Source organism: Acomys minous (genome assembly GCF_964271855.1).
Source record: "Acomys minous genome assembly, chromosome: 20".
NCBI classification, from domain to species: Eukaryota; Metazoa; Chordata; class Mammalia; order Rodentia; family Muridae; genus Acomys; species Acomys minous.
Window position 1 is genome coordinate 12,673,193 of NC_140502.1, and position 25,337 is coordinate 12,698,529.

General features: G+C 47.4%; 2 protein-coding genes across 3 annotated transcripts; both read right to left on the reverse strand.

Moving 5' to 3' along the window:
• Positions 1-5,687: 5,687 nt before the first annotated feature.
• Positions 5,688-16,975, reverse strand: LOC311591218 (uncharacterized protein). Of its 2 annotated transcripts, none has more exons than XM_084770623.1 (4): positions 15,109-16,975; positions 9,056-9,182; positions 8,499-8,585; positions 5,688-7,717 (listed from the first exon to the last, which is right to left on the reverse strand). In XM_084770623.1, the coding sequence occupies exons 2-4, from the start codon at positions 9,087-9,089 to the stop codon at positions 6,510-6,512; spliced, it is 1,329 nt and encodes a 442-aa protein (XP_084626749.1). In that variant the 5' UTR covers positions 9,090-9,182; positions 15,109-16,975; the 3' UTR covers positions 5,688-6,509. The 2 variants fall into 2 exon arrangements, with proteins under 2 accessions (XP_084626749.1, XP_084626748.1); XM_084770622.1 differs by having other exon boundaries at positions 14,318-16,975.
• Positions 16,976-17,110: 135 nt separating this feature from the next.
• On the reverse strand, positions 17,111-24,340 carry LOC311591222 (uncharacterized protein). Its single transcript, XM_084770632.1, has 5 exons — positions 23,762-24,340; positions 21,564-21,602; positions 20,326-20,452; positions 19,433-19,531; positions 17,111-18,782 (listed from the first exon to the last, which is right to left on the reverse strand). Exons 1-5 carry the CDS (start codon positions 23,837-23,839, stop codon positions 17,872-17,874), a joined length of 1,254 nt encoding a protein of 417 aa, XP_084626758.1. The 5' UTR covers positions 23,840-24,340; the 3' UTR covers positions 17,111-17,871.
• Positions 24,341-25,337: the final 997 nt, after the last annotated feature.

Sequence of the window (25,337 nt, forward strand, 5' to 3'; positions counted from 1 at the left end):
GTAATTAGCTGTCTGTTTACTTCAGTCTCCTGCATATGGAACAGGCACATGCAGCCTTTGTTAAATAAGTCAGTTAAAACTCAGCATCTAAGAAATGTGTCTGAACAGAAAGGACCTAAGTGACAATTCTTGATTCCACATACGATACATGTTAGGTTTCAAACCCTGGGAGAGATGGCTGAGATGCCTATCAAATTGGACATGGCTGCCAGGTTCTCCCAGCATCCCTCAGTCCCTACCTGTTACAGGGTATTGCTGGCATACCCCACCCTCTACCCTGAACTCTTCAGCCCAGGGCCTGGGCTGCTTTTCCTCCAGAGGGTCTCCCTATATTATGTAGCCATTTTGGTTAGCCACCCCTGTTATTTGCGTTTTGCCTTTTTTGGATGGTGCACCTGGTCCCCTTCCCTCCCCTCTCCTCCCCCACCCCTGCCCCCAACATGGCTCAGGATCATGTTCACCCTGGATTTTTCCAGATGTCTCTGTCTTTGGCTATATTCTCCCTTTTTTAGACATAAAGATTGATTGATTGATGTATATGATTGCTCTGTCTGCATGTACACCTGTGTGTCAGAAGAGGGCATCAGATCCTAGCGCAGAGATGGTTGTGAGACACCATGTGGTTGCTTGGAATTGAACTCAGGACCTCTGGAAGGACAGGAAATGCTCTTAACCACTGAGCCATATCTCCATCCTTATGCTCTCCCTCTTTATCTACAAAAAACTTCCTCTTCCACCATACCTTGGAGGAGGAGGAGGAGGAGGAGGAGGAGGAGGAAGAGGAGGAGGATATAATGTAGTCTCTATCAAAATAGAGAGTTTCAGGCTTAGTGTCTATACTCTTAACTTGAATCTTTTTTTTTTCTTTTCTTGAGACAGAGTCTCTCTGTGTAGCCTTGGCTGTCCTGGACTCCCTTTGTAGACCAGGCTGGCCTCGAACTTACAGAGATCCACCAGCCTCTGCCTCCCAAATGCTGAGATTAAAGGCGTGCACCACCACTGCCCGGCTTAAAGGCTCTGACAATGCTGTTTCTGGATATTTTCCCAGAAATTTCAAATGTCTAAAACTCATTTAAATTGGCTAGCTTGCTTTACAAATTATACCTCTCCCCTATGAGCATATAAAGGGGGAGGAAATCCCCCTCAGTCACAGTCATAGGGGAGGGGAGTAAGGAGAAAATGGGAGGGAGGGAGGAATGGGAGGATACAAGGGATGGGATAACCATTGCGATGTAATAAGGATAAATTAATAAAAATAAAATTAAAAGGAACAAATTATGCCTCTCTCTATACCAACAAATCTACTTTTAAATAGAAGAATGTCAAGAAATACGCTTACTGCTATTAGTATGTGAGATTTGTCCATGGACAAAAGGAACAGAGCTGGCATTAGCTTTCTTGTTTAACTCAGTCAATGTCACATGTAAATTAGTTATCATAGATGATAAGACTGACTGCCAGGGGCTGGAGAGATGGCTCAGCGGTTAAGAGCACTGTCTGCTCTTCCAGAGGTCCTGAGTTCAATTCCCAGCAACCACACGGTGGCTCACGACCGTCTATACTGGCATGATGCCTTCTTCTGACCTGCAGGTGTACATGCAGATAGAACACACACACACATAAAATAAATAAACAAATATTTAAAAAAAAAGACTGACTGCTTTCATTACTCACCTGTTGGTTGAATATACAGAATGAAACTGTTGTAAAGAATTTTAAAACATTTTGTTAATAGGGCTAATTTTAGAAAACCATAAATCAAGCCATTTGCTCTTGACATGGTAGTCACACTGAGTCTGATAGAAACATAGTAACTTAGGATGTTCCAGAATGTTCTAGAGAAGTGCCTGTTGAAGAGAAAGCAAGGCCATCACTGTCTCTGGGAGTATTTCTAAATTGGAAAACATTAAAAGTCAATTCTTTTTTGGAAATACAACTTAGAATTAAATTGTCTCCTGCAGTGTAGAGTATAACAACTTGATTTTTATCAAAAATATGTACTAAGCCATGTTTTCAAATAATAGATATGGTCATTTAATGTAATATTCTAACCAAAATTGTGTTTTACTTGGGATGTTCTGGTTTTGTTCATTAAATAGTAGCTGATGTTGCTCATATTTGAAACAAATATACAAAGTGTATTGAGTGAAAAAATAGACAAAAAGGAAAGGGTATGGCTACTTCTAAGTGTGGTGGAAGAGAAAGTTTGTTGTAGATAAAAAGGGAAAGCAAAGCCGGGCGGTGGTGGCGCACGCCTTTAATCCTAGCACTCGGGAGGCAGAGGCAGGCGGATCACTGTGAGTTCGAGGCCAGCCTGGTCTACAAAGCGAGTCCAGGGCAGCCAAGGCTAACACAAAGAGACCTTGTCTTGAAAAATCCAAAAACAACAACAACAAAAAAAAACAAAACAAAAGGGAAAGCATAGGGGCTGGAGAGATGGCTCAGTGGTTAAGACCACTGTGTGTTCTTCCAGAGGCCCCTGAGTTCAATTCCCAGCAACCACATGGTGGCTCACAACCATCTATAATGAGACCTGGTGCCCTCTTCTGGCTTGCCTGTGTACATGCAGGCAGATTGTTGTATATATGGTAAATAAATACATCTTTAAGAAAAAAGTATACTTATCCATGAGTCCTTTTATTTCCACTTGCTTGCTTTTTATTTCCACATCCTTTTATTTGGATGTCTTTCTGGTGAAACTGTTAACTATAACTGTTAACTATAAAAACAACTGGGTGTTGTCTTAAACCCAGTCAGCTATTACTTGACATCTAATTAGCTAATTTAGACTATCAGGGTAATTACTGGAAGATATTTAATAATTGTGGTAAGTTTTTTGTTTACTCTTACACTTGGTCGGATTATCTGATCATTTCTTTCTTCTGTATTACAGTGTTTGCCGGGTCAGTTGAGTTGAACACGATGGACTCTTTCCTCGTTTTCATTTGTTCTTCTAACACCTTGTAATCTTTTTTCAAACTTGTTAGTTTCATATGTATGCTTTGACTGTATGTGTGTGTGTATGTTTCTATGGAGTCAAGAGAGCATGAGATACCCTGAGGCTGAAGTTATGGATGGGTTTAAGTTACCACGTGGGGGCCAGGTGGTGGTGGCGCACACCTTTAATCCCAGCGCTCGGGAGGCAGAGGCAGGCTGATCGCTGTGAGTTCGAGGCCAGCCTGGTCTACAAAGTGAGTCCAGGCCAGCCAAAAAAAAAAAGAAAGAAAGAAAGGAAAAAAAAAAGTTACCACGTGGCTGCTGGGAACTGAACTCAGGTCTCTGGGGAAAGTAACAAGTGCTCTTCACCATCTCTCTACTTCTGAGAAATGTCTTTTTTCCTGTACTGTAATGGATTACACTTTTTCAGAGGGCCCATAGTGGTGCAGGGATGTAATCCCAGCCACTTGGAGTGGAGAAAGGAGGAATAGGTGTTTAAAGCCAGTTTTTAGAATGAACGACATTACACCTTGTATTAAATAGTCAAGCGTCACGTTTTATGGTGGTGTACCATGGACCAAACCTAAGGCAGGATGTATGCAAGGCAAGCACTCTCCCAACTGAGCCACAGCTACTCTGAAGTTTTGGCATCATGATGTGTGTGTGTACCACTATCTGACACACCTTCCTACTATCTCATGATGTTTTTTTTTTATAGCCGGTAATGCTTGAAGTACCACTCAAGTGAAATACAGTGCAAATCAGTTTTTGCACACACACAGGTAGACGATGCGGCCAACAAATTCCTCCTCGGCTCTGAATTTCTCTGCTGGGCTAGGAAATTCTCATCTACTCTTGTGATACACAAAGTACTGGACCTATCTTAGTTTACTCTTCAGTTTCATTCTATTTTCTCTCTTTCTATATCATGAGACCTGCTTGTTGCTAAGCTACATTTACAAAAAAAAGTATATATTCACTATAACATGACTTAGATCTTTCCCCCAGAAAACACTCAACTGTCAGCTAGTCCTGGTGCATTCATGACAGAAATACAGGGCTTTCAATGTCTGGAATCACGTCAAAGGCCTCTGAAGATCTGGGAAGCAGGAATGGGCAGAAGCATGTGTAGGTACCAGAACTTTCCACATCACATCTCTTTGTTCTGATGTCAGGAACAACATAGGCTTAGATTTTTTTTCTTTTTTTCACAGTCTACTTTATTTACGATTTCTTAAAGCACATCAACCTCACTTCTAAGCCACAGACCGGAAAAAGGGGAGAACGTTAACAGGAAAAGGGGGTTGCAGATAATCAGTTTAGACACAGTTCCTTGGGCCACTTACGCTCTGTGCCGTCACGATACCAGCGGTCCAGTCCAACGGCCAACACCAAACAGCCGCACGAGTCTGTAGTGGCCGCACAACCCAGCAGAAGCCGCAAGGGTCTGCCGGATAAGCACAAGTCAGTGGAAGCAGCCAGAAGCAGCCAGCGTACCACGAGAAGTTCTCTGGAACATTTCTCTCTGCAAAGCGAAGATCAGCGAAGACCAGCAAAGACCGGGGAAGTGCTGCTCGGCGCAGAAATGCCAAAAGCGCTGTTCCACCGTCGTCCATGGTTGCTTTCATAGCCCTCCCACTGTCGTGTGTAATCTCTCGTGTCTGCTCCCAGCAAAGCATCGCAATGCCCTCTCGCGAGACATCTTCTCACAAGACAGCTTTCAGCAAAACGCCACGCGGTGCAACTGAGCCTCCAAAGAAACCAGAAACTTCTCCTTCAGAGCACTGCCGTATTAGATGTGAATATGGTTGAGAGAAATAACCATGAGTCACAAAGGCCAGAGAAAGGCCTTGACAGATCAAGAAACAGTGGTGAGAACTGAAAACAGCCGGGCGTGTGGATGCACATACAACCCTAGTGTTCAGAGGACCAAAGTATGAACATCAAGAGTTTGAGTCACAGGAAGTAGAGGCACACGCCTTTAATCCCAGCACTTGGAGGTGGAGGTAGGCAGATGTGAGTTTTGAGGCCAGTCTGGTCTACATAGGGAGATCCAGGCCAGCCATGTCTACATACTGAAAACCTATGTAAAAATAACAAGCAAAGAAGAAAAATTTCAAAATAATAATATGAACCTAGTCTTTTATTTATTTATTTATTTATTTATTTTATTTCTTTGTGGAGCCTTGGCTGTTCTAGACTCGCTTTGTAGACCAGGCTGGTCTCGAGCTCACAACGCTCTGTCTTCCTTTGCCTCCCGAGTGCTGGGATTAAAGGTGTGTGCCACCATTCCCAGCTCTGAACCTAGTCTTAAAAAAAAAAAAGCACATACAAAAAGAAATGACCCAAAATAAATAAGCACAAAATTTGGAGACATACATCCTTCAAGAAAATGTGTATGATGGGGCTAGAGAGATGGCTTATTGGTTAAGAGTGGTTGGTTTCTAGCAGAGGACTGGCTTTCACTTGAATAACACGCATGGTGGCTCTCAAGGATATGTAACTCCACTTGCAGGGCATCTAACAACCTTGACAACGTCCTCCAGCACCAGGCATGCACTGGATGTCCATACGCACATGCAGGCAAAAGCTCACATGACATGAAGGAAGTAAATACACCCTTTTAAACTAATCCTTTGGAAATTTCATACACATATACATGTATCTTTTTTTTTTAATCTGTTTTTTATAGAATGTAGTCTGATCACATTCTGATCCCCCCCACCCCACCCCACCCCTTGCTAGGCTCTTCTGACCTTTCTACCCAACCAACTTCATGGTCTTTCTTTCTCTGAAAACAACAACAGCAACAACAACAACAAAAAACCCCTATTAAGATTAAAACAAAAACGAACAACAAACAACAACAACAAAATTCAAAAGTATGCACAACACACACACATACACACACACACACACACACACCAAAGCAAAAACCAACAAGAAAACCCCAAGGCATCTGTTTTCAGCTGGCCAACTACTCCTGGCCATAAGGCCTGCTCTAGAGTATGCTTGGCAGACTTAGCGACAGTCCGTGGGAGAAAACTTGATTTTTCCCCCCTTTCCCAGCAGGTATTGATCTCTTCTTGGTTAGAAGTGGGACTGTGTGCGCATTTCCTCTTCTCAGTACTAAGAGTTTGTCTGGGTTGAACCTGCGTTGTATATGCTGCCCCAGTCTCTGTGAGTTAGTTCATAGGCTTATCAGTCCGGCTGCGTATAGACAGCTAGGCGTCATCCACCACTTCCGGCTTGTAAGATCTTCCTGCTTTCCTGTCACAGAGATCGCTGAGCCCTGAAGGGAGGGGTTTGGAGATGACATCCTATTCAGGGCTGAGTGATCCAAAGTCTTTCACCCTCTGCACCATCCAGCGGGTGGTTCTCTGAGTTAATCACCAACAAGAAGCTTCTCTAATGAGAATTGCACTGTGTGTGTGTGCGCGCGCGTGTCTGGGAGAACTCCCTCCCCACACTTGAAGCATTCACGTTTGTTTGTTTGTCTTTTCCAGTGTAGTTTCGGTGTTTAACTTAGACGGCTAAGGGACTTCCTACGTTCGCTGCTCCTCCTCCGCTCTCTACTTATTGTGAACCTTCCGATGCTTATAGAGGCCAGAGCTGTAGCAGTACACCTTGTCACATTCCTCGCACTCATACTGCTTTCCCGCGACGTGGACTATCTTATGTCTACTGAGGCTGTAACCCGAAGTGAAGACGCTCCCGCACTCGTCGCACACGAAAGGCTTGCTGTGAACTTTCTGGTGTTTCACAAGGTGAGAATTTTGGATGAAGCACTTGCCGCACTCGCTGCACGGGAAAGGCCTTTCCCCGTTGTGCACTCGGCCGTGATAAAAAAGACTGGATTTTTCCTTAAACGTCTTCCCGCACTTGGCGCATTTGTACGGCTTTTCGCCGGTGTGAAACCGATAATGACTTGCGAGGCTGACTCTGTTTCTGTATGACTCCCCACACTCACTGCACTCAAAGGGCTTTTCTCCCGTGTGGACTCTAAGGTGGCACGTTAAGCTGGATTTGTTCCTGTACAGTTTCCCGCATTCCTTGCACTTATAAGGCATTTCCCCTTTGTGGGCATTCATGTGATGAACGAGGGAGCTTTTGTAATTGAAGGCTTTCCCACATTCGCTGCACTTGAAACGCTTCTCGCCGGTGTGAATTCTCAAGTGCACGATGAGATGCGCGTTTTGGCGGAAGGACCCCCCGCACTCGCTGCACTTGAACGGCCTTTCTCCGGTGTGGGTTTTCTCGTGGCGGATGAGCCGGAACTTATGAATAAAGGTTTTGCCGCAGTCAGGGCATTTGTAATTTCCTTTCTTGGAGGGAACGGACTCCGCCTTCTCAGAGCCTCTCTGCGGCTTCTCGGTGCTGGGAGTCACCTGAGACTCGAGGCTTGAGGAGTCCTCCAAGTCCTTCTCCTTGTCTGTGCTTTGTGACGTCTTCTCTGCCGTCTTCTCTGCCGTCTTCTCTGCTGTGTTCTCTGCCGTCTTCTCTGCCGTCTTCTCTACTGTCTTCTCTACCGTCTTCCCTACCGTCTTCTCTACCGTCTTCTCTGCCGTGTTCTCTGCCGTCTTCTCTACCGTCTTCTCTGCTGTCTTCTCTACCGTCTTCTCTGCGGTCTTCTCTGCCGGTGGCTCCCTTCCCCTGGTCTTCTTCGTAGCTGCGATCCTGACCCGCTTTTTCTGTGGGGGTTTCTCAGCACGCCTCAGCTTCTGCCGTCCACTCTGCTTGGTGGGTGATGTCTCACCCTCCTTCTCTCTGTTCCAGCGTCCTGAACAGAGAAATACCCATGAATGGCAGGATTGACAGACAACACATACCGCTAACAGCGATCTGAGGCTCGTCACGGAACAGGGGGGCTAGTTCGGGGAGTTAAGGGCCCATTTACCACGCCGGGATTGTCGAGATCATCGTCTCTAGGGACCTTAGGGGCAGCAAGAGCTCAAGCATGGAGCAAAGCACGGGACGAGTGGCGCAGACCATGACAAACTCCTCATAGAATGTGTTTTGTTTTGTTTTGTTTTTTATTTTTGTTTTTGCAAGCCTCGGCTGCTGGAGATGCAGGCCACAGGGCAAGGGGCTGTCTAGGCCGGTAAGACATGATAACCGTAGAAGCTGCAATTCAGGGACTGCTCAGGGCACACCACCCACTAACAACACAGTAAAGGAAATCCTGCATCTCACGGGACCGTTGTAAAGACGGATACAAGAGGAACAGCTCTGGTTCAGGATAACAGGAAAGAACGGAGTCTGGGGGGCTGGAGAGATGGCTCAGAGGGTAAGAGCACTGTCTGCTCTTCCAGAGGTCCTGAGTTTAATTCCCAGCAACCACGTGGTGGCTCACAGCCATCTATAGTTGAGATCTGGTGCCCCCTTCTGGTGTGCAGGTGTACATGCAGGCACAACGTTGTATACACAATAAATTAATGAATAAATCTTAAAAAAAAAAAAGAACAGAGTCTGCCATTATCTTTCCACAAAATATACTTATTTGAACCCATCCAGAGTGCATATATCAGCAACATACACCCACCAAGTACCTGCCCACATACCTGGAGTCAGGAATCTCAGTGCCGGGGTTAAGGGATCTCCTAAAGACTCCAGCTGAGTGATGTCACGGATCCCAGAAGGTAAAAGTCCTGAAATTAAAAAAAAAAAAAAGTGAACATTGCATACTAGAACAGAGTGGTGTAAACCAACAAGCAATGGTCACATCAGCGCAACATCACAAAGGCACACCCGATGCATGCCACTTAGAGAAAGACAGCAGTGCCTGGGTCAGAGGGATGCCATGTAATTTACAGTGTCACCAGGCCACGAGAGCCATGAAGATGATCTCTGTTATGCTCACTGTATGGCTCCTTGTCCCATGCTGCTTTCCGTACTTGAGAGAGAGGGAAGGCTGTATTGTTCCATGTCCAGGATTATCAGCCATATTCTGTGCTCCAGGACGGTGGGAAATGGTTCAGCGAGCACAGGGCAGCATTGGAAGGATCCATCCCACCACAGAAAAGATGCTAAGTAAACCCTGTCTCAAAAAAGCCAAAAAAAAAAAAAAAAAAAGCCAAGCCCACCCCAGACATGCTCTGACCAGACAGGATGCCCTTACCCAAGGAAGCCATGAGGTCAAAGATGTCCGTCATCACATTGCGGTACAGAAGCCTCTGAGAGTCATCAAGGAGCCTCCATTCCTCCTCTGAGAAGCAGATAGCCACATCCTTAAACGCCACACCGCCCTGCCACAGATAGGAGGATATCTGAGTTCACGTGAAGCCTCCTTCTGCGGCACTCTAGGCATCTCCAAGACAGCCGTTCCCACTTAGCTTGCTCCCTCAGAGGGTACCAGACTCTGAAGCCACGGAAATCCAATCTCTCCTCAAGGTTTCTTTGACCATGATGCTCCAGCAGTCTAAATGCAGCAGGTAGGTGGACGGAAGGAGTCCATCCATTCTTCCACTATGACACTGAAAACCCCTTTGTTTCTTCCGGACAATTCACGTGGGCTCCTCTAGATGATCTTAGCACATATGACCACATTTGTGCCATTGCACTCCACCATGCAAAGGCACGTGGCCTGGGAGGCAGTCAATGCACACTCCCAGTGTGCACTTCACTCTTTCTTTCACTGCACCTGCATTTCTAGTCAGGATTTTAGGCCCAGGTGCTTAGCTGCTGAGCCAGGCACGCCTCTTGTCTGTCACCAAATCCAAAAATAAAGACTATGCACACCCGAGGATTTCTGAGCATTGTCAAACCATCTCAGTTCCAGGCATCCCATAACAATCATCACTAGAATTTTATTTATTTATATCTTCTGTTTTGTTTTGTTTTGAGACAGGGGTTTCTCTATGTTCTCTTGGCTGTCCTGGACTCACTTTGTAGACCAGGCTGGCCTCGAATTTACAGTAATCCGCCTGCCTCTGCCTCCCGAGTGCTGGGATTAAAGGCATGCGCCACCACCGCCCAGCTTATCACTAGAATTTTAAATGCCTCTGGATTTTAAGACAGTAAGTGGGGACCTGTGCTGGTGAAGTCTTTTGTCTACTTGATGCACAAATTAGAGTTATCTGAAAGAAAGGAATCTCAAATTGGGAAGATGCCTCCCTAAGATTTGGCTGTAAGGAATTTTCTTAACTAGGGGTTGATGGGAGAGGGCCCAGCCCATCATGACTGGTTCCCATGCCTGGGCTGGCAGTCTTGGGTTCTATAAGAAAGCAGGCTGAGCTGGGCATGGTGGCGCATGCCTTTAATGCCAGCACTCAGGAGGCAGAGGCAGGCAGATTGCTGTGAGTTCGAGGCCAGCCTGGTCTACAAAGCGAGTCCAGGACAGCCAGGGTTAACACAGAGAGACCTTGTCTCAAAACAAAAACAAAAACAAAAAACAAACAAACAAAAAAAGAAAGCAGGCTGAGCAAGCCAGGGGAAGCAAGCCAGGAAGCAGCATCCTTCCATGGCCTCTGCCTCAGCTCTCAGGTTTCTGTCCTGTTTGAGCTCCTGTCTTGACTTCTTTGATGATGAAGAGCAAAATGGAAGTGGAGAGCAAAAGAAACCCTTTCCTCCCCAACTTGCTTTCTCATCACAGCGAGAGAAATCCTAACTAAGCCAGGACCTCTCCGTAAAATCCCTGTTCTGGACTCAGGGACCTTATATTTAGTAATCATCTTCCCTGGCAGGTAGACGGAGGAATAGGAGAGCATTACAAGCTCAGAGATCACTTAAAGGGGGGCACAAAACAGGGTGCGCCAAGGGGGCCGCTGTCCACTTTACGGGTGTCCTAGCTCATTGGTAGGTGTCACTGGACCAGGAGGAGCCTGTGAAATAACAAAGCTGCCAGTCACAAGCACAACTGTTGTTGGTATCCCCAAGGCTCACCTAAGCTGTCTCTCAAATCTACAATAAGGTACGCCCAACTGCTACCTAGACAACCACTTAAGAACATATTCTAGGGGACCTTTGCCCTGTCCCCCTCCTTGGGACGCAGCCGGTTCCTCTTGTCATTGATTGTCACATCTTTCACTCTAGAGTGAGCTCTGAAGACTATGTGGAGCTGTGTCCCCTCCCCCTGACTGAGAGGGCCTGAAGAACCAGCCTAAGGTGGCACTGGACCTCACGGTGTGATCGTACCTGCCCAGTGATCCTCGGTGTCTGGTGAGAGCAAGCCCTTTCTCCTGTCTGTGGGTTTTCTTGCTGCAAGAGCTGAGGCTGGGTGGCTTTTCACTACACAGTCCACAGTGTCAGTGAACACGAGCCTGCAAGCCACATGTGTCAACCAGACCACTCCACCTGCACTGCTGGCAGTGCACCAGAGCACTTGAACATGTAGACAATGTGATGAAGGCTTATCCCTCCCCTAAAATGTTTATACAGCACTGTAGCTTGGAAGTGTCTAGTTTTCTCTGGAAGTTTAATAAAGTATTTAAAAAAAAAAAAAGAACATATACTAGTCTCCGATCCTCAATGGGATATCTTGCTGTGTGTACTTAGGCAAGGAAGCAATGTCTATTGGAACATAAGAAGGATGGTACCCATGTTGCACAGCTTTACTTCCAGCCATGGGAAGGAGTAGGAAGGCATATCTCTGAGTACAAGAGCAGTGTGTAGCAGGTTCAAGGCTGGTGGGGGGCTACATAGGGCATGGGATTGCACACCTGTAACCCAGCACTTGGGAGGCAGAGACAGGAAGATCTTTGTGAGTTCAAGGCCAGCCTGGTCTACAGAATGAGTCCAAAACAGCCAAGGCTACACAGAGAAACCTTGTCTCAAAAAACAAAAACAAAAACAAAAACACAAAGCCGGGCGTGGTGGCCCAGGCCTTTAATCCCAGCACTCGGGAGGCAGAGGCAGGTGGATCTTTGTGAGTTCGAGGACAGCCTGGTCTACAGAGTGAGTCTAGGACAGCCAAGGCTACACAGAGAGACCCTGTCTCGAAAAACAACCAAAACAAAACAACAACAACAAAAACCCCAAATCAAACAAAACCCCCAAAAGCAAGTTTCAAAACAAAAACACCCAAAACCAAAAGCAAGATACCCATGCATATATGAATATTATTAGTTTAAACTCAGCACAGTGTGTGAAGTATTCAGCAAAGGTGCTTCCAACACATATAAATAAATTTATTAAGTGGTTTAGCACAAAGCCAAGTGTGGTAGCATATATACCTTTATCTTAGCACTTGGGAGGCAGAGGCAGGTGGATGTCTGTGAGTTTAAAGCCAGCCTTGCCTACATAATGAGTTCCAGGCCAGCCAGGGCTACATGGTGCCACTCTGTGTCAGAACAAACAACAATAGGGCCAGGACAAACACTTGCATATGCTCTCAGAATGTATCACTTTATTTACACACTTGTTTACTACATTTAATAAAGAATAACACTTCGCCAGGCATAGTGGCACAGCCTTTAATCATAGCACTTCAGAAGCTGAGACAGGTGGAACTCCGTGAATTGAAGCCAGCCTGGTCTACATAACGAGTGCTAGATCAGCCAGGGCTTATCTGAGGGGTAGAGCTGGGTGGGGTAACAAACAAATATGATAATCAACCCATTAGACCTTAATGAAACATTGTATATTTTCTTTTTTTTTTTTCTTTTTCTTTTTTTCTACAGACAGGGTCTTTCTGTGTTAGGCTTGGCTGTCCTGGACTGGCTTGGTAGACCAGGCTAGCCTTGAACTCATAGGATCGTCAGCCTGCCTCTGCCTCCCAGAGTGCTGGGATTAAAGGCGTGCACCAAGAAGCTCGGCTTGAAACATTGTATATGTTCTTAAGCAATTGTTAGATGTTTACAATAATGTTATATCCATTATATATATATTATATGTAATATATATTTATAGCTTTTTGTTTTGTTTTTTGAGACAGGGTTTCTCTGTATAGCCTTGGCTGCCCTGGACTCGCTTTGTAGACCTGGCTGGCCTCGAACTCACAGAGATCTGACTGCCTCTGCCTCCCAGAGTGCTGGGATTAAAGGCGTGCGCCACCCCGCCCGGCCAGCAATGCTGGGTTTTTTTTTATTGTTTTTATTTGTTTGTTTTTTGAAACAGGGTTTCTCTGTGTAGCCTTGGCTGTCTTGGACTCGCTTTGTAGACCAGGCTGGCCTCGAACTCACAGCGATCCGCCTGCCTCTACCTCCCGAGTGCTGGGATTAAAGGCCTGCGCCACCACGCCCGGCAGCAATGCTGTTTTTATTGCCACTGTATGGATCTTGACCAGATCCTGTTGAAATGAATACCTTTTTATTTGATAAATTCCACAGTTCAGAATCCTACACTTCACCTCTGTACGGAACCCGACCCAGTGGAGGCAATCCTAACTCCAGGTCCATCTGTCTTCTCCTTCACCTGAGATCCCACCTCGGGAAGACTTTCTGTTTATTTTGTTTTGTTTTCAGAGACAAGGTCGCTCTCTCCTTAGGCCTTGGCTGACCTCAAACTCACAGTGAGCCTCCTGCCTCTACCCTCAGAGGGCTGGGGTTAACGGTGTGCAGCACCACACCCTATTTATAGAAGGCTCTTTAATATTCTCCTTCCCAAATATCAGCCCAGGCTTTGTGTTGGCACTGGTGTCCAGTGACCTCCTGAATTTATCCCCAGCTCACACCCTTCCCCAGAACCCCAGGAGTGAATGAGCAAGCTGCCCAGATAACACTCTTTTTTATTTCTTTTACCTTCCCGCCTCCCCCCCCCCCCCCCCCGCCCCCCTTCAAGACATGGTTTCTCTGTGTAGCCCTGGCTGTGCTGGAACTTGCTCAGGAACACTGAGACCCACCCACCTCTGTCCTCATCCTTCCAGATGGTCAGAGAAAAACAAAAACAAAAACAAAACCACACAGGAAAACTAGAACAGTCCTTTATCTTTATTTGCTTGGCGCAGCAGGGTATCCTGATAGCTCAGATTTTAAGATCCGTCAAGAGATCCGGCTCTCTCTTCCCCACCTCCATGGCCCACACTACCCCTGCATCACAGGTCTCTCCGCGTCTCCACCCACAACACTCCGATTCATCCAGGAGGCTTGAAAGCTCTGAGGAAAAAGATCCAACGTCTCCTCCGTTGCAAACCTGTAGGCAGCGGCCTCTTTTACAAATCGAGCCGTTTGCCGTTCTGTAACTCAGGAGAGAGCTCAGGCCTGCCTGCAAACCTGTGTGCTCGCTCCATCTAGGTGAGTCAGAATCCCTCCGCGGCACACAGACTGTCAGATAGCATCTCAGTAGTGCACAATAGAGCCAGTGTACAACACAATCGAGCATCCCCCGCCTCGCCTAGCCCTGCCCTGCCCAGCAGGCTCCTGACCTCAGGGCTATCCCACCCCCACCCCGACCCCTGCCTCAGAGCTTTTGCATTCAGGTAGACCCCGGAACACATGATACTTACCAGGGTCTGGGGTCCTTGCTCAGCGGCCGCCATCAGACTCTGCCTGCTAGCAGGGGATGGGGACACTGACATCACTGAATCAAGCAAGCAGCCGGCCACACAAAGGTGCCACTGACTTCAGACACACCTTGGGTACCAGAGGACAAGGCTCTTCTCCTTTGGCAATTTCCTCTCCTGGAATACCCAGTGTGATAGCAATATTCCGTGGAATTGGGAAAAATCTAACCAGGAACTTTGAAAATAATCTTTTGCCGGCAACGCTAAAGGCCCCGCCCAACACGTTTTGTAACAATAGAAGCGTCCATCTTGATTGGCTGAGCTTAGAAAAAAAAGGGGGGGTTTTCACCACACCCCAGCCTTGGATATACCGCAGCCAATAGTAAGCCTCATGCTCAGGAATAATTGGACTACACAAAAAGGATTCGGTGGGATTTTGTTGTTGTTGATGGTGGTAGTGGTATTGTGTATTTGTACGCCCGGTTTTTTTTTTTTTTTCCTTAAATAAAACAAAGAAAGATGGATGGGGGTGAGATCTGGGAGGAGCTGGTGGAGGGGAAAGAATATGGCCAATGTATTGTAAGACAATTAAAAATTAAATGTGTTCAGCCAGTGAATCTGGGTGTCTCAGTGACTAAAAATAGTGTCAGATCAGACTTCGTGTGTTGCCTGCGGGAGATTGTTTTCAAGATTCCTGCATGGGTTGGTCAGGTCTGCACAAACTGTTTTTTAATACCCTGTATTGACCAGGGCAGGAAGGTAGTAGAAGAGAAAATCCGAGACAACCTACTGACCTGTTGAAGCCTTGGCTAGGGAGCGCCTCGTTCTTCTGTCTCGCTCTCCAAAAGCACCTCACTGCAGAAGCGTGTCAAGGATGCTTGTACCACGTTAATTCCCAGTAACCCCTGACCTGATCCCTTGGCTGTCCCAAGGCCTCTGGAAGGCAGGGCCGTGATTCCATAAACGGATCCAGCCTGTTAGCTGAGAAAGGGTGAACTTCAACTCTGCCACTCTTTAGGACGGAGATTTTAGTCCACAGGCGAAGATTCCTAGCCTGCATTGAGGCCCATTAAGGCAAAGCTTCCTCCTCTTGGCTGGGAGGTTGGGGGGACTACAATCTAAACTCTGGTTGTGGGTGTAGAATTGATATTCTCTGTTATTGTTTTGTGTTTTGTTTTCTGAGACAGGGTTTCTCTGTGTAGCCCCGGCTGTCTGGAATTTGCTCTGTAGATCAGGCTAGCCTTGATCTCCCATAGATCTGCCTGCCTCTGCCCACCAAGTGCCAAAATTAAAGGCATACACCACCAAGCCCAGCCAGCACACCAGAAGAGGGCACCAGATCTGATTACAGATGGTTGTGAGCCACCATGTGGTTGTTGGGAATTGAGCTCAGGACCTTTGGAAGAGCAGACAGTGCTCTTAACTTCTGAGCTATCTCTCCAGCCCCAAGGAGCCTCCCTTCTTACCCAGACAAATATCCCCTTATCCACTACCTGCCAAAACCTGGTTATACTTTTCCCATCACTTTGTCTTTTCTCATTGGTTCTCCAAACCATACCGCTTCCGGCACTAAGTTCCTGCCTTCATGAACTTGTGTCCCGATCTCGCTAGCCGAACAGGTCAGCCCCACTCAGACTCAAACATGGCTTCCCATGTGTTTTCTCCCTTTGCCTGCTAAGTGTTACAGCTTGTCTTGTCTGCTTAGGTGTTTGTTTTTCCTTATAGATGCTGGGGAAATTGGCTTGGAGTTTTCTTTCCAGTCCATTTCATGATTAATTTAAAAAAATTTTTTTTTTACTTTTTTTTTTGTGTGTGTTTTGTTTATGTATGTTCACGTTTGGGAATGGAGGTCAGAGGAATTGCTTATCTTCTAGAATGAAGGTTGTCAGGCTCGGCGGCCAGCACATTTATCTCCTGAACCACCTCACAAGCCCCTAAGCACACACCTCCACCCCACCCCCCAATAGATTTTAATTTTGTTTACATGGCTATTTATGAACAAGCGCGTGGGCATGAATAAGCATGTTTACCTCCAGGGGCAACAGGAATTGGGATACCCAGAAGTCAACATTACTGGCCACTGTGAGCTACCATGACTGGGTGCTGGGAGCCTAACTTTGTCTCCAGAAGAGAAAAAAAGCACTCCTAACCACTGGGCTATCTCTTTAGTCATGGCCCAACTGTGATTATCTATCTATTTATCTATCTACCTACCTACCTATCTATCTATCTATGACTGGGCCTAACAACACAACGCCCCCCCCCAAAAAAAACAAAAACCTGCTGTCTTGTAGAGGACCTAGGGTCCATCCCCAGCATGCACAGCGCAGCTCACAGGCATACAATGTTAACTCCAGTCCCAGGAGATGCAATGACTCACTTCCTTAGGCACTACACACACACTCAGGACTCAACACATACACACAGGTAAACACATAAAACATTTGGACCATGGAGCTGTTCCCCATCAAAACTAATGAAAATCAGGGGCTAGAGAGACGGCTCAGCGGTTAGGGGCACAAGTCACTGTTTCAGAGCACAGAGGGTTTGTTTGCCAGCATCGACACTGTGGCTCACAACCACATCTGCACCTCTAGTTCCAGGGAAAAACTACGTCCTCTTCTGATGCTTGTGGGTACCAGCAAGCATGTGGTATATACACACAGACATAAGTTTTTAGCAGACATATGCAATCAAACACTCATACACGAAAATAACGAGTCTAACAAAACGAAACAAAATGCACCGAAACTCAGAAGCACAGCAGAAAAGCCTCTCTGAAGAGTCACGCTACTATAGAGAGGAAAACCACATTTATTCAGGGCACTGTAACACACAGTAAAAAGAGAAATCACGCCTCCTCCTTAAACCAAGGCCACTCTGTTCCTCTGCCATCCAAACTCAGTAACATGGAAATCCCACTCCACGCCAGTGCGGTCAAGAACACAGAGCTCACTCGGGAGGCAGAGGCAGGTGGGTCTCTGTGAGTTCGAGGCCAGCCTGGTCTTCAAAGCGAGCCCAGGACAGCTACAGGGCTACACAGAGAAACCCTGTCTCAAAGGAAAAAAACAAACAAACCTCAAAACCAAAACCCCATAAAGCCCCGTCACTGAGCTCCCTGGCGTCGACACCTTGGGAACAGAGAGATGACAACTGTCCTCATTGTGTCCCAATATGCCTATCCAAGGAGGACGATTCAGCGGCTGTGTCCCTCAAAAGGCTAGTCTCAAAGCTTAGCTTTGAGGTCAGGTTCAGTCCTAGGGCTGAAGGTTTGCCAGCGGCTGAAGCTGCTCCCTACCATCTCAGATTGACTCAGACACCTACATGGGGGTGTGCACGGCGCTCTGAGAGATCACTTTTGCTCAGAGGTGTTCAGAGCCTATCTCAGAACTCTAAGAGTTCATGATGGAGCCTAGTCCAATGACGGCTCTACTTTCAGGGGCTGGAGGCGTGGCCGCCTGATGCCACCGTCTGCTCTGAAGCGTTCACTGCTGAGGTTTTAGGGGTTCCCTTGGGTGACTGAGAGACTCCTTGCCTTCGCTGCTCTACTCGGGTATTTATCTAGTGTGAACCTTCCGGTGTTTGTACAGGCTGGAGCTACTGCAGTACACCTTGTCACACTCCCTGCACGCGTACTGCTTTGCCACGATGTGCACTTTCATGTGCCTAACAAAGTTGTAACTTGAATTAAAGACTCTTCCGCACTCACTGCACTTGAAAGGCTTGCCGTGGGCGGTCAGATGCTCCATGAGCTCAGAGTTTTGGGTAAAGTACTCCCCACATTCACTGCAGCCGAACGGCTTTTCGGCCGTGTGACTGTAGAAGTGATTGAGAAGGCCTTCTCTGCTCCGGTAGGATTTCCCACACTCGCTGCACTCGAAGGGCATTTCTCCAGTGTGAAATCGATTGTGAACCTTCAGGCCTTCTCGACTCCTGTACGACTTCCCGCATTCGGCGCACTTAAAAGGCATTTCGCCCGTGTGCAGCCCCTGGTGAGAAACCAGGGAGATATTGTGCTTGAAAGCTTTGCCACACTCTCTGCACCTATAAGGCTTTTCTCCGGTGTGCATCCTGAAGTGCTTAATGAGAAAGGCTTTTTGGCTGAAGGATTTCCCGCACTCGCTGCACTGGAACGGTTTCTCTCCCGTGTGAATCTTCCAGTGCCGGTTAAGGTGAGATATGCTTGTAAAGATTTTGCCACAGTAAGTGCATTTGCAGTTCCTCTTCTCACCATGCCCGGTGGCCTCTCCGCCCTCGGTGCTCTTGGTGGCCGGCTCCCCAACAGTGTAAGTCACCTGATGCCTGAGAAGACTTGAGGGAGTCTGGAGGATCGTCACACTGTCTGTGCTAAGGAGGGGTGTGTCGGCACAGCTCAGCATTTGCTCTTGGAGCCTGGATGAGGCGAGGTCTCCTGCAGACAGACTCGGCTCAGAATGGGACCCTTCACCCTCCACTTTGATCCAGCAACCTGAACACAAGAGAAACACCGATGAGCGGCATGCAGACTGTGGAGTGGCAGGCGACAGCACATATTCCTAACAGTCATCTGAGGTTGCTCACACAATAAGGGGGCCAGTTCAGGGCAGTAAGGGCCCCGTTGCCTAGCTGAATTTGTCAAGTTCATAGGCTCTAGGGACCCCAGGGGCAGCAAGACCACAGGCACGGAGCGAAATCATAGGGAGGAATGCTAGGAACCATAACCCTGCCCTCAGCAAGTGGCTCTCTGCAAGCCTCCACCTGCTGCAGATGCAGGATGCAGTGCAGAAGGCTGTCCAGGCCCATCAGACGTGGTACCTGAAGACCCTGCGTTCCAGTACTGGCCCGGGAAGAACCACACTAACGCAATAAAGGACAGCCCGTGTCTCACGTGTTGTCAGGGACCAGGCAAAACATACCTGTCCAGCTGGGTGTGGTGGCACATGCCTTTAATCCCAGCACTTGTGAGGCAGAGACAGGCAGATAGATCCCTAGGGGTTCGAGGCCAACATGGTCTACAAAGCAAGTCTAGGACAGGCAAGGCTACATAGAGAAACCTTGTCTCGAAAAACCAAAAACCAAACCAAACCAAAACAAAAACCACCCAAGAAAGAAAAACCAAAACAACAACAACAAAAATACCTGTCCATAAACATGGAGTCAGGAATCTCAGTGCAGGCACAGAGAGATCTCCACAAGACCCAGCCTCGGTTACGTCAGGAATCCCAGAAAGTTCAAGCCCTAAAATAAAACAACAGAAGAAGATTTTCGTACAAAGATTGACTTATCTTCCAACCCATAATAACCCCAAGTAAAGAATTCTAGTTACAACAATCCTCATAAGAGCGTCTTGCAAGAAAAACACCAAATAATGAGCCAACCAAATGCCACAACTCCTGTCATATGTAGGCACAGGACATGTCGCCTTGAAGTGAGGCGTACGTGGGTCACAGAAATGTTGTATATTTACAGTGTCAGCATGTCAGGGAGAGGTGGTCTCTGTGAAGACTCTGGACCATTAATGTACATGGAAGGCAGCAAAGCAGGAGGATTCTTGGGAATTTCAGCCAGCGAGGTCAAGACAGTGAGTTCCAGGAGAGCTCGCCTCAACCCAGCTCCCAAACAATAGTCACCTGTTTGACTTTACTGTACTTTTTTCTTAAAGACTTATCTACTATCTATTATCATGTATATAATACTCTCCCTGCATGTACCTCTGCAGGCCAGAAGAAGGCATCAGATCACATTATAGATGGCTGTGACTCATCATGTGGTTGCTGGGAATTGAACTCAGGACTTCCGGAAGAGTAGTCGGTGCACTTAACCTCAGAGCCATCTCCCTAGCCCATCTTTACTGTAATTAAGAGCTAAAAGGTGATCGTAGAACAAGCCTGCATCTATAACTTGTATTTTCAACTACAGGAGTTGGGAAAAAGACTGGGAGTTTATAGCCTAACTTTAAGATGACTATGTCTCCCTGTAGAAAAAAGGTCAAGTCCACACAGACACGCCCTAAAAGGACATGAGGTCCTTACTCAGTGAGGACACGAGTGTGAAGATGTCCGTCATCACCGTCTGGTACAGGAGCCTCTGAGAGTCATCAAGCAGTGTCCATTCCTCCCAGGAGAAGTACACAGCCACATCCTCAAAGGACACACAGTCCTGCACAATGAGGAAAAGCTGAGTTTGTATGTGGTCCCTTGTCAGGGACTCTTGCCATCCTCAAGACAGTCCCTCCCGCTTAGCCTCCTACCTCAGATGGTAACAGGCTCTGAAGCTATTGATACCCAGTCTGTCCGCAAGGTCCCACCGACCTCTGTGTGCAGCATTCAGCACAACAGGTGAGTGGACATGGTGCCTTAGTTACGTTTCTATTATGGTGAAGAGACACCACGACCAAGGGGCCTTATAGAACAAAGGGTTTATGGGGCTTACACTGAAGAGGGTAAGTTCTTGACCCTAACAGCTGCAGGCATGCACAACGGCAGGCCATGCACTGCACTGGAGCAGCAGCTGAGAATTTACATCCTGATCCACAGGTACCAGGAAGAAAGAAAGCTAACTGGGAAAGGCAAGGGCTTTCGAAACTTACAAGCCCAACCCCAGGGACATCCCTCCTCTAGCAAGGCTGTACCTCAAATCTCCCCAAACTGGTCCATCAATGGGGACCAAGGATTCAAACCTGGGGGGGGTGGGCATGCGCATTGAGACCACCACAGCTGGAGTCAATCCAAGCTGGAAGGATTCAGAGAATTCACATGGGCTCCTCCCAACCATCTGTCTCACACAGACCATATCCTGGTCACTGTTGCCCACTGTGTCCCTGGCACGAAGGCCAGGAAGCCATCCACACAGCAGCATACTCGTCAGTCAGCACACTGAACCTCCATTTCCATCTCCCTATGCGGGCCCCGCCCTCAGCCACCTTGCTCCCCCACCTCCCACCTGCCACTAACTCCAGTGGTCCTAATGCACCCCTGAGCATCTTTCAGCATTCCCAACCCACCTCACTTCCAGGCATCCCTCCCCTCATGTCATCACAGGAACCTCAAGACCTCTGCATCTTAAGCCTGGAGCTGCCACAGATGGGAACCTGGCCATGTCATCATCCCTGCCCTGGGTGTGGGGACCTTTCATTCTGAGCACCTGCCAGGAAACCCAATGGAGGACAGAGAGACTCCCAAGCTAAGAGTCCCAGGACACCACAAAATCTCAGGGGTCACTTAGGTGCCAACTGAGGAGTGTGATTCCTGGTCCCCCTCCCTCTGCTTACCTCTTCCTGGTTGGCAGGTTTCACTGAATACTGGGAAACCTGTAGAAAAACAAGGCTGTGAGGAACAAGCAAGGGTGTTGGGGTCCCCAAGGTTCATCCAAGTCCCGCCTCATACATGCAGTCAGGTACACCCAACTGCCCCCCTGGTCTCCATCCCTTAATCGTGTCTTTTACTAGGTAACCTTGGACAATAGTCATCATCATCATCATCATCATCATCATCATCATCATCACCATCATCTCTTCAGTTTTCTGTCTGAAGATAACAGTCTTTGACTACTGTTTTATTGCTGTGAAGAGACGCCATGACCAAGGCAACTCTTATAAAAGCACTTAAGTGTGGCTTGCTTATAGTATTAAACGGTCGGTCTACTTTTATCATGGTGGGAAGCAGGCAGGCATATCCCTGGTGGAAGAGCTGAGATTTTTACATCCTGATATTGATTTGGAAGGTGGGGACAGACCAATACCGGCGGCCTTGGCAGATTCTCCCAGCTACACAGTTCCTCCAACAAGGCCGTACCTCCTCATCTTTCTCAAACAGTGCCACTCCCTAGTGACTAAGCATTTCAACACAGGAGCCTACGAGCTTCGCTCTCACTCAAATCACACCATGTACAGTCCTACCTTGAAAGGAAATTTACTGTATCAAACTGAGCCCCGTGTGTCAAGTACTAAGTACAGGCTTTTCCTGTGCACATGAGGAAATGTTTGTCTCAGGAGTTTCACAAACACACAATGGTTTCAGTATTGTATGGTTTGATGTACATACTAAGATTTAACACGCATCTAGTTAAATAAATGTTAATGCATTTATTTAAGAATTTCACCACCTGTCTTCCCATTCAATCCTACACAGAGAAAGCCTGTCTCAAAAAAAAAAAAAACCCAAAAAGGATTGGGGGGGGCAGTGGTGGTGCACCCATTTAATCCCAGCACTTGGGAGGCAGAGGCAGGTGAATCTGTGTGAGTTTGAGGCCAGCTTGGTCTACTGAGTGAGTTCCAGGACAGACAGGGCTACACAGAGAAAGCTCATCTCAAAAAAAAAAAAAGAAAGAAAAAAAGAAAAAAAAAAAAAAGAAAAAACAAGCCAGAAAGAAAGAAAGAAAAGTATTTGGTATTACTCAGGCATGGTGGTGTACCACGTTAATTACAACACTTGGAAGGCAAAGGAAGGCAGATCTCTGTGAGACTGAGGTGATCATAGGCTATCTAGGCCAGCCAGAATCACATGGTGAGTCCAAGGGGGGAAAAAAAACAGTGATAGCTAACACTGTAGACTTTACTCAAATGGTTCATGCTTTCACATATAAATCAATAAATAATAAAAAGAAAAAGAAAAGAAAGGGCTGCTTTAAAATCAGAGAGGCCTGAAGTGGATGGTTATGTCTGTTTGTTTTTATTTATTTATTTTGGTTTTTCCCAGATAGGGGTTTCTCTGTGTAGCCTTGGCTATCATGGTACCCCCTCTGTAGACCAGACTGGCCTGAAACTCACAGAGATCCACCTGCTTCTGCCTCCTGAGTGCTGGGATTAAAGGGGTGGGCCACCACCACCCCGTGGAGGTCAGGTATTTAATCTAATCACTATAGAGGATCATTGTGAGTTTGAGGCCATGGTCGTCTACATAGCAAGTACTACTGTCTGAAATATAGATAGATGAATTAGTAAATAAATAAAAATTCAGATAGATAGATAGATGGATTAATAAATACATAATATTCAGATATATGAAGACCTCTATGGTCTACACCCCCAACTCCCGCATTAGTCCACGGTATTTACCGAAGGGTTCAGACGTCTCTGTCTCCATCCACATAATTTCATCCCTGCCCAATATTCCCCGGGAATGCTTAGGGAAACTTTGACTGGATCAAGTCTCTTCTCTGTCCCAATCTTCCATGGCCCCCAGTGTCTCCCTGGGTGCACTGAGCCCTTCCCCCGCCCCCCCCCCACAATGCCAGCAGGGGTCACTCCAGGGCTCCGGTGTCTGAGCTCAGGCCCGCCCACAAGCCTGGGGAGGGACAGCCCACCAGATGCGGTGAGTCAGAGGGGACTGCTCAGATGTCAAGAACCATTATCTCGTCCACTTGGCATCCTACAGTCGGGGGGTGACATGGGCGCCTGCCCTGTTGGGCTCCCGACCCACATCTCAGCGCTCTAAAACTCAGGTAGGTGGGCGATCGCGAGGCACTCACCTGGGGCAGGGCTCCACCCGCAGCCTCCACAATCACCATCGGACTCCACAGGATCGTGGGGCCCTGGGACGCCGCCATCCCTGCTCGAAGAAGCCTGGATCAGATCACACGGGTCGTCGCAAACGTCAGATCGGTCTCCCTGACGGGGGACAAACGCTTCTAACGTTCTGGTTTTTCTCCCATAGCCAACGCAGATGAAACCTGTTTTCGGTGAACCATACTGACGGGTCCAGGAAGTTACAAAGAACCTCCTGCAGGCAAAGCCAAAAAGTCCCGCCCAATGGTTTTTTTACAGTCACTGAAATGCCCATTTTCATTGGCTGACGTTGGTGCAATGTTTTCTGGGCAATGTAGTTCAAACAGGATCAAATGTCTGCGATCTGGACACAACTGCCCAGATGGAAAAGGAGTCCGTCTCCGTGGACTTTATGGGACTGGTGTGGACACTATTGTAATTACAGATATGCCAGTATTTACCACCTTAGGCGAGTTGACTGTGGATTATAAACAGTAGAGGCTGAGCTTTAAGGCCAGGCTTGCTGGAACTCCTTTTCTTTTTAAAAATTTTTATTTAAATACTTCATTCAGATTACATCTCAGTTCTTAATCCCTCACTTGTATCTTCCCATTTCCTCTCCCCCCCCCCCCTTTCACCCGATTCCCTTCCCCTAGGTCTGTGACAGAAGGGGATCTCACAGCCTATCAGGTCTCATCTTGGTAGCCTGCTTCCCCTTCCTCTGAGAGCCACCAGGCCTCCCCACCAAGGGGAAGTGGTCAAATAAGGGGCACCAGAGTCCATGTCAGAGTCAGTCCCCGCTCTCCAAACAACTGTGGAGAACACACTGTCCATTGGCTAGATCTCAATAGGGGGTCTAGGTTTACTGCACACATTGTCCTTGGTTGATACAGTAGTTTGTGCAGACACCTCTGGGTCCAGATGCACCAGCCTTGATGGTCTTCTGCTAGGTTTCTAGGACCTTCTGGATCCTTCTATTTCCCCATTCTTCCATACCTCTCTCACCTGGAGTCCCAGTAAGAAGTCCCAGCATCTATCCCATTCTCCTGCTAAGTGAAGGCTTTCAGGGGACATCCCTGTTGGGCTAGTGTGCAATTATGTGTGAGTGTATACCATCTCTCTGGGTCTGGGTTAACTCACTCAGGATGATGCTGGAACTCTTTTAAATGACAGAACTGCACGCAGAACCAGGTGAGATCTCTGTGTTTTAGAAGCTAGCCTGTCATAGTGTGTTCCAGGAAAGGCAGGGCCACATAGTGAGACCTTTTGGTTTTATTTAATGTCTAGAAATGCACAAAACAGGCAAACTTGCCTTTTTTTTTTTTTGAGACAGGGTTTCTTTGTGTAGCCTTGACTGTCCTGGACTCACTTTGTAGACCAGGCTGGCCTCGAACTCACAGCGATCCGCCTGCCTCTGCCTCCCAAGTGCTGGGATTAAAGGCGTGTGCCACCATGCCCAGCTTTACTTCTTTATTTGAGACTTTTTCCTCGTGTGAAATGGTGCTTGCCGGGTCAGAGGAAAGAGGTCTCAAGCCAGAACAAAGTGCCCATGGTGGGTGA

Coding starts and splice junctions, on each gene's coding strand:
- LOC311591222 (XM_084770632.1), bottom strand. CDS start 23,839: ATGGCGGCGTCCCAGGGCCCCACGATCCTGTGGAGTCCGATGGTGATT. Junction 19,532..20,325: donor CACACTCGTGTCCTCACTGA/GTAAGGACCTCA, acceptor GTTTTATTTTAG/GGCTTGAACTTTCTGGGATT. Junction 18,783..19,432: donor GACTCCATGTTTATGGACAG/GTATTTTTGTTG, acceptor TCTTGTGTTCAG/GTTGCTGGATCAAAGTGGAG.
- LOC311591218 (XM_084770622.1), bottom strand. CDS start 14,389: ATGTCAGTGTCCCCATCCCCTGCTAGCAGGCAGAGTCTGATGGCGGCC. Junction 8,586..9,055: donor TGACCTCATGGCTTCCTTGG/GTAAGGGCATCC, acceptor TTTTAATTTCAG/GACTTTTACCTTCTGGGATC. Junction 7,718..8,498: donor ACTGAGATTCCTGACTCCAG/GTATGTGGGCAG, acceptor TTCTCTGTTCAG/GACGCTGGAACAGAGAGAAG.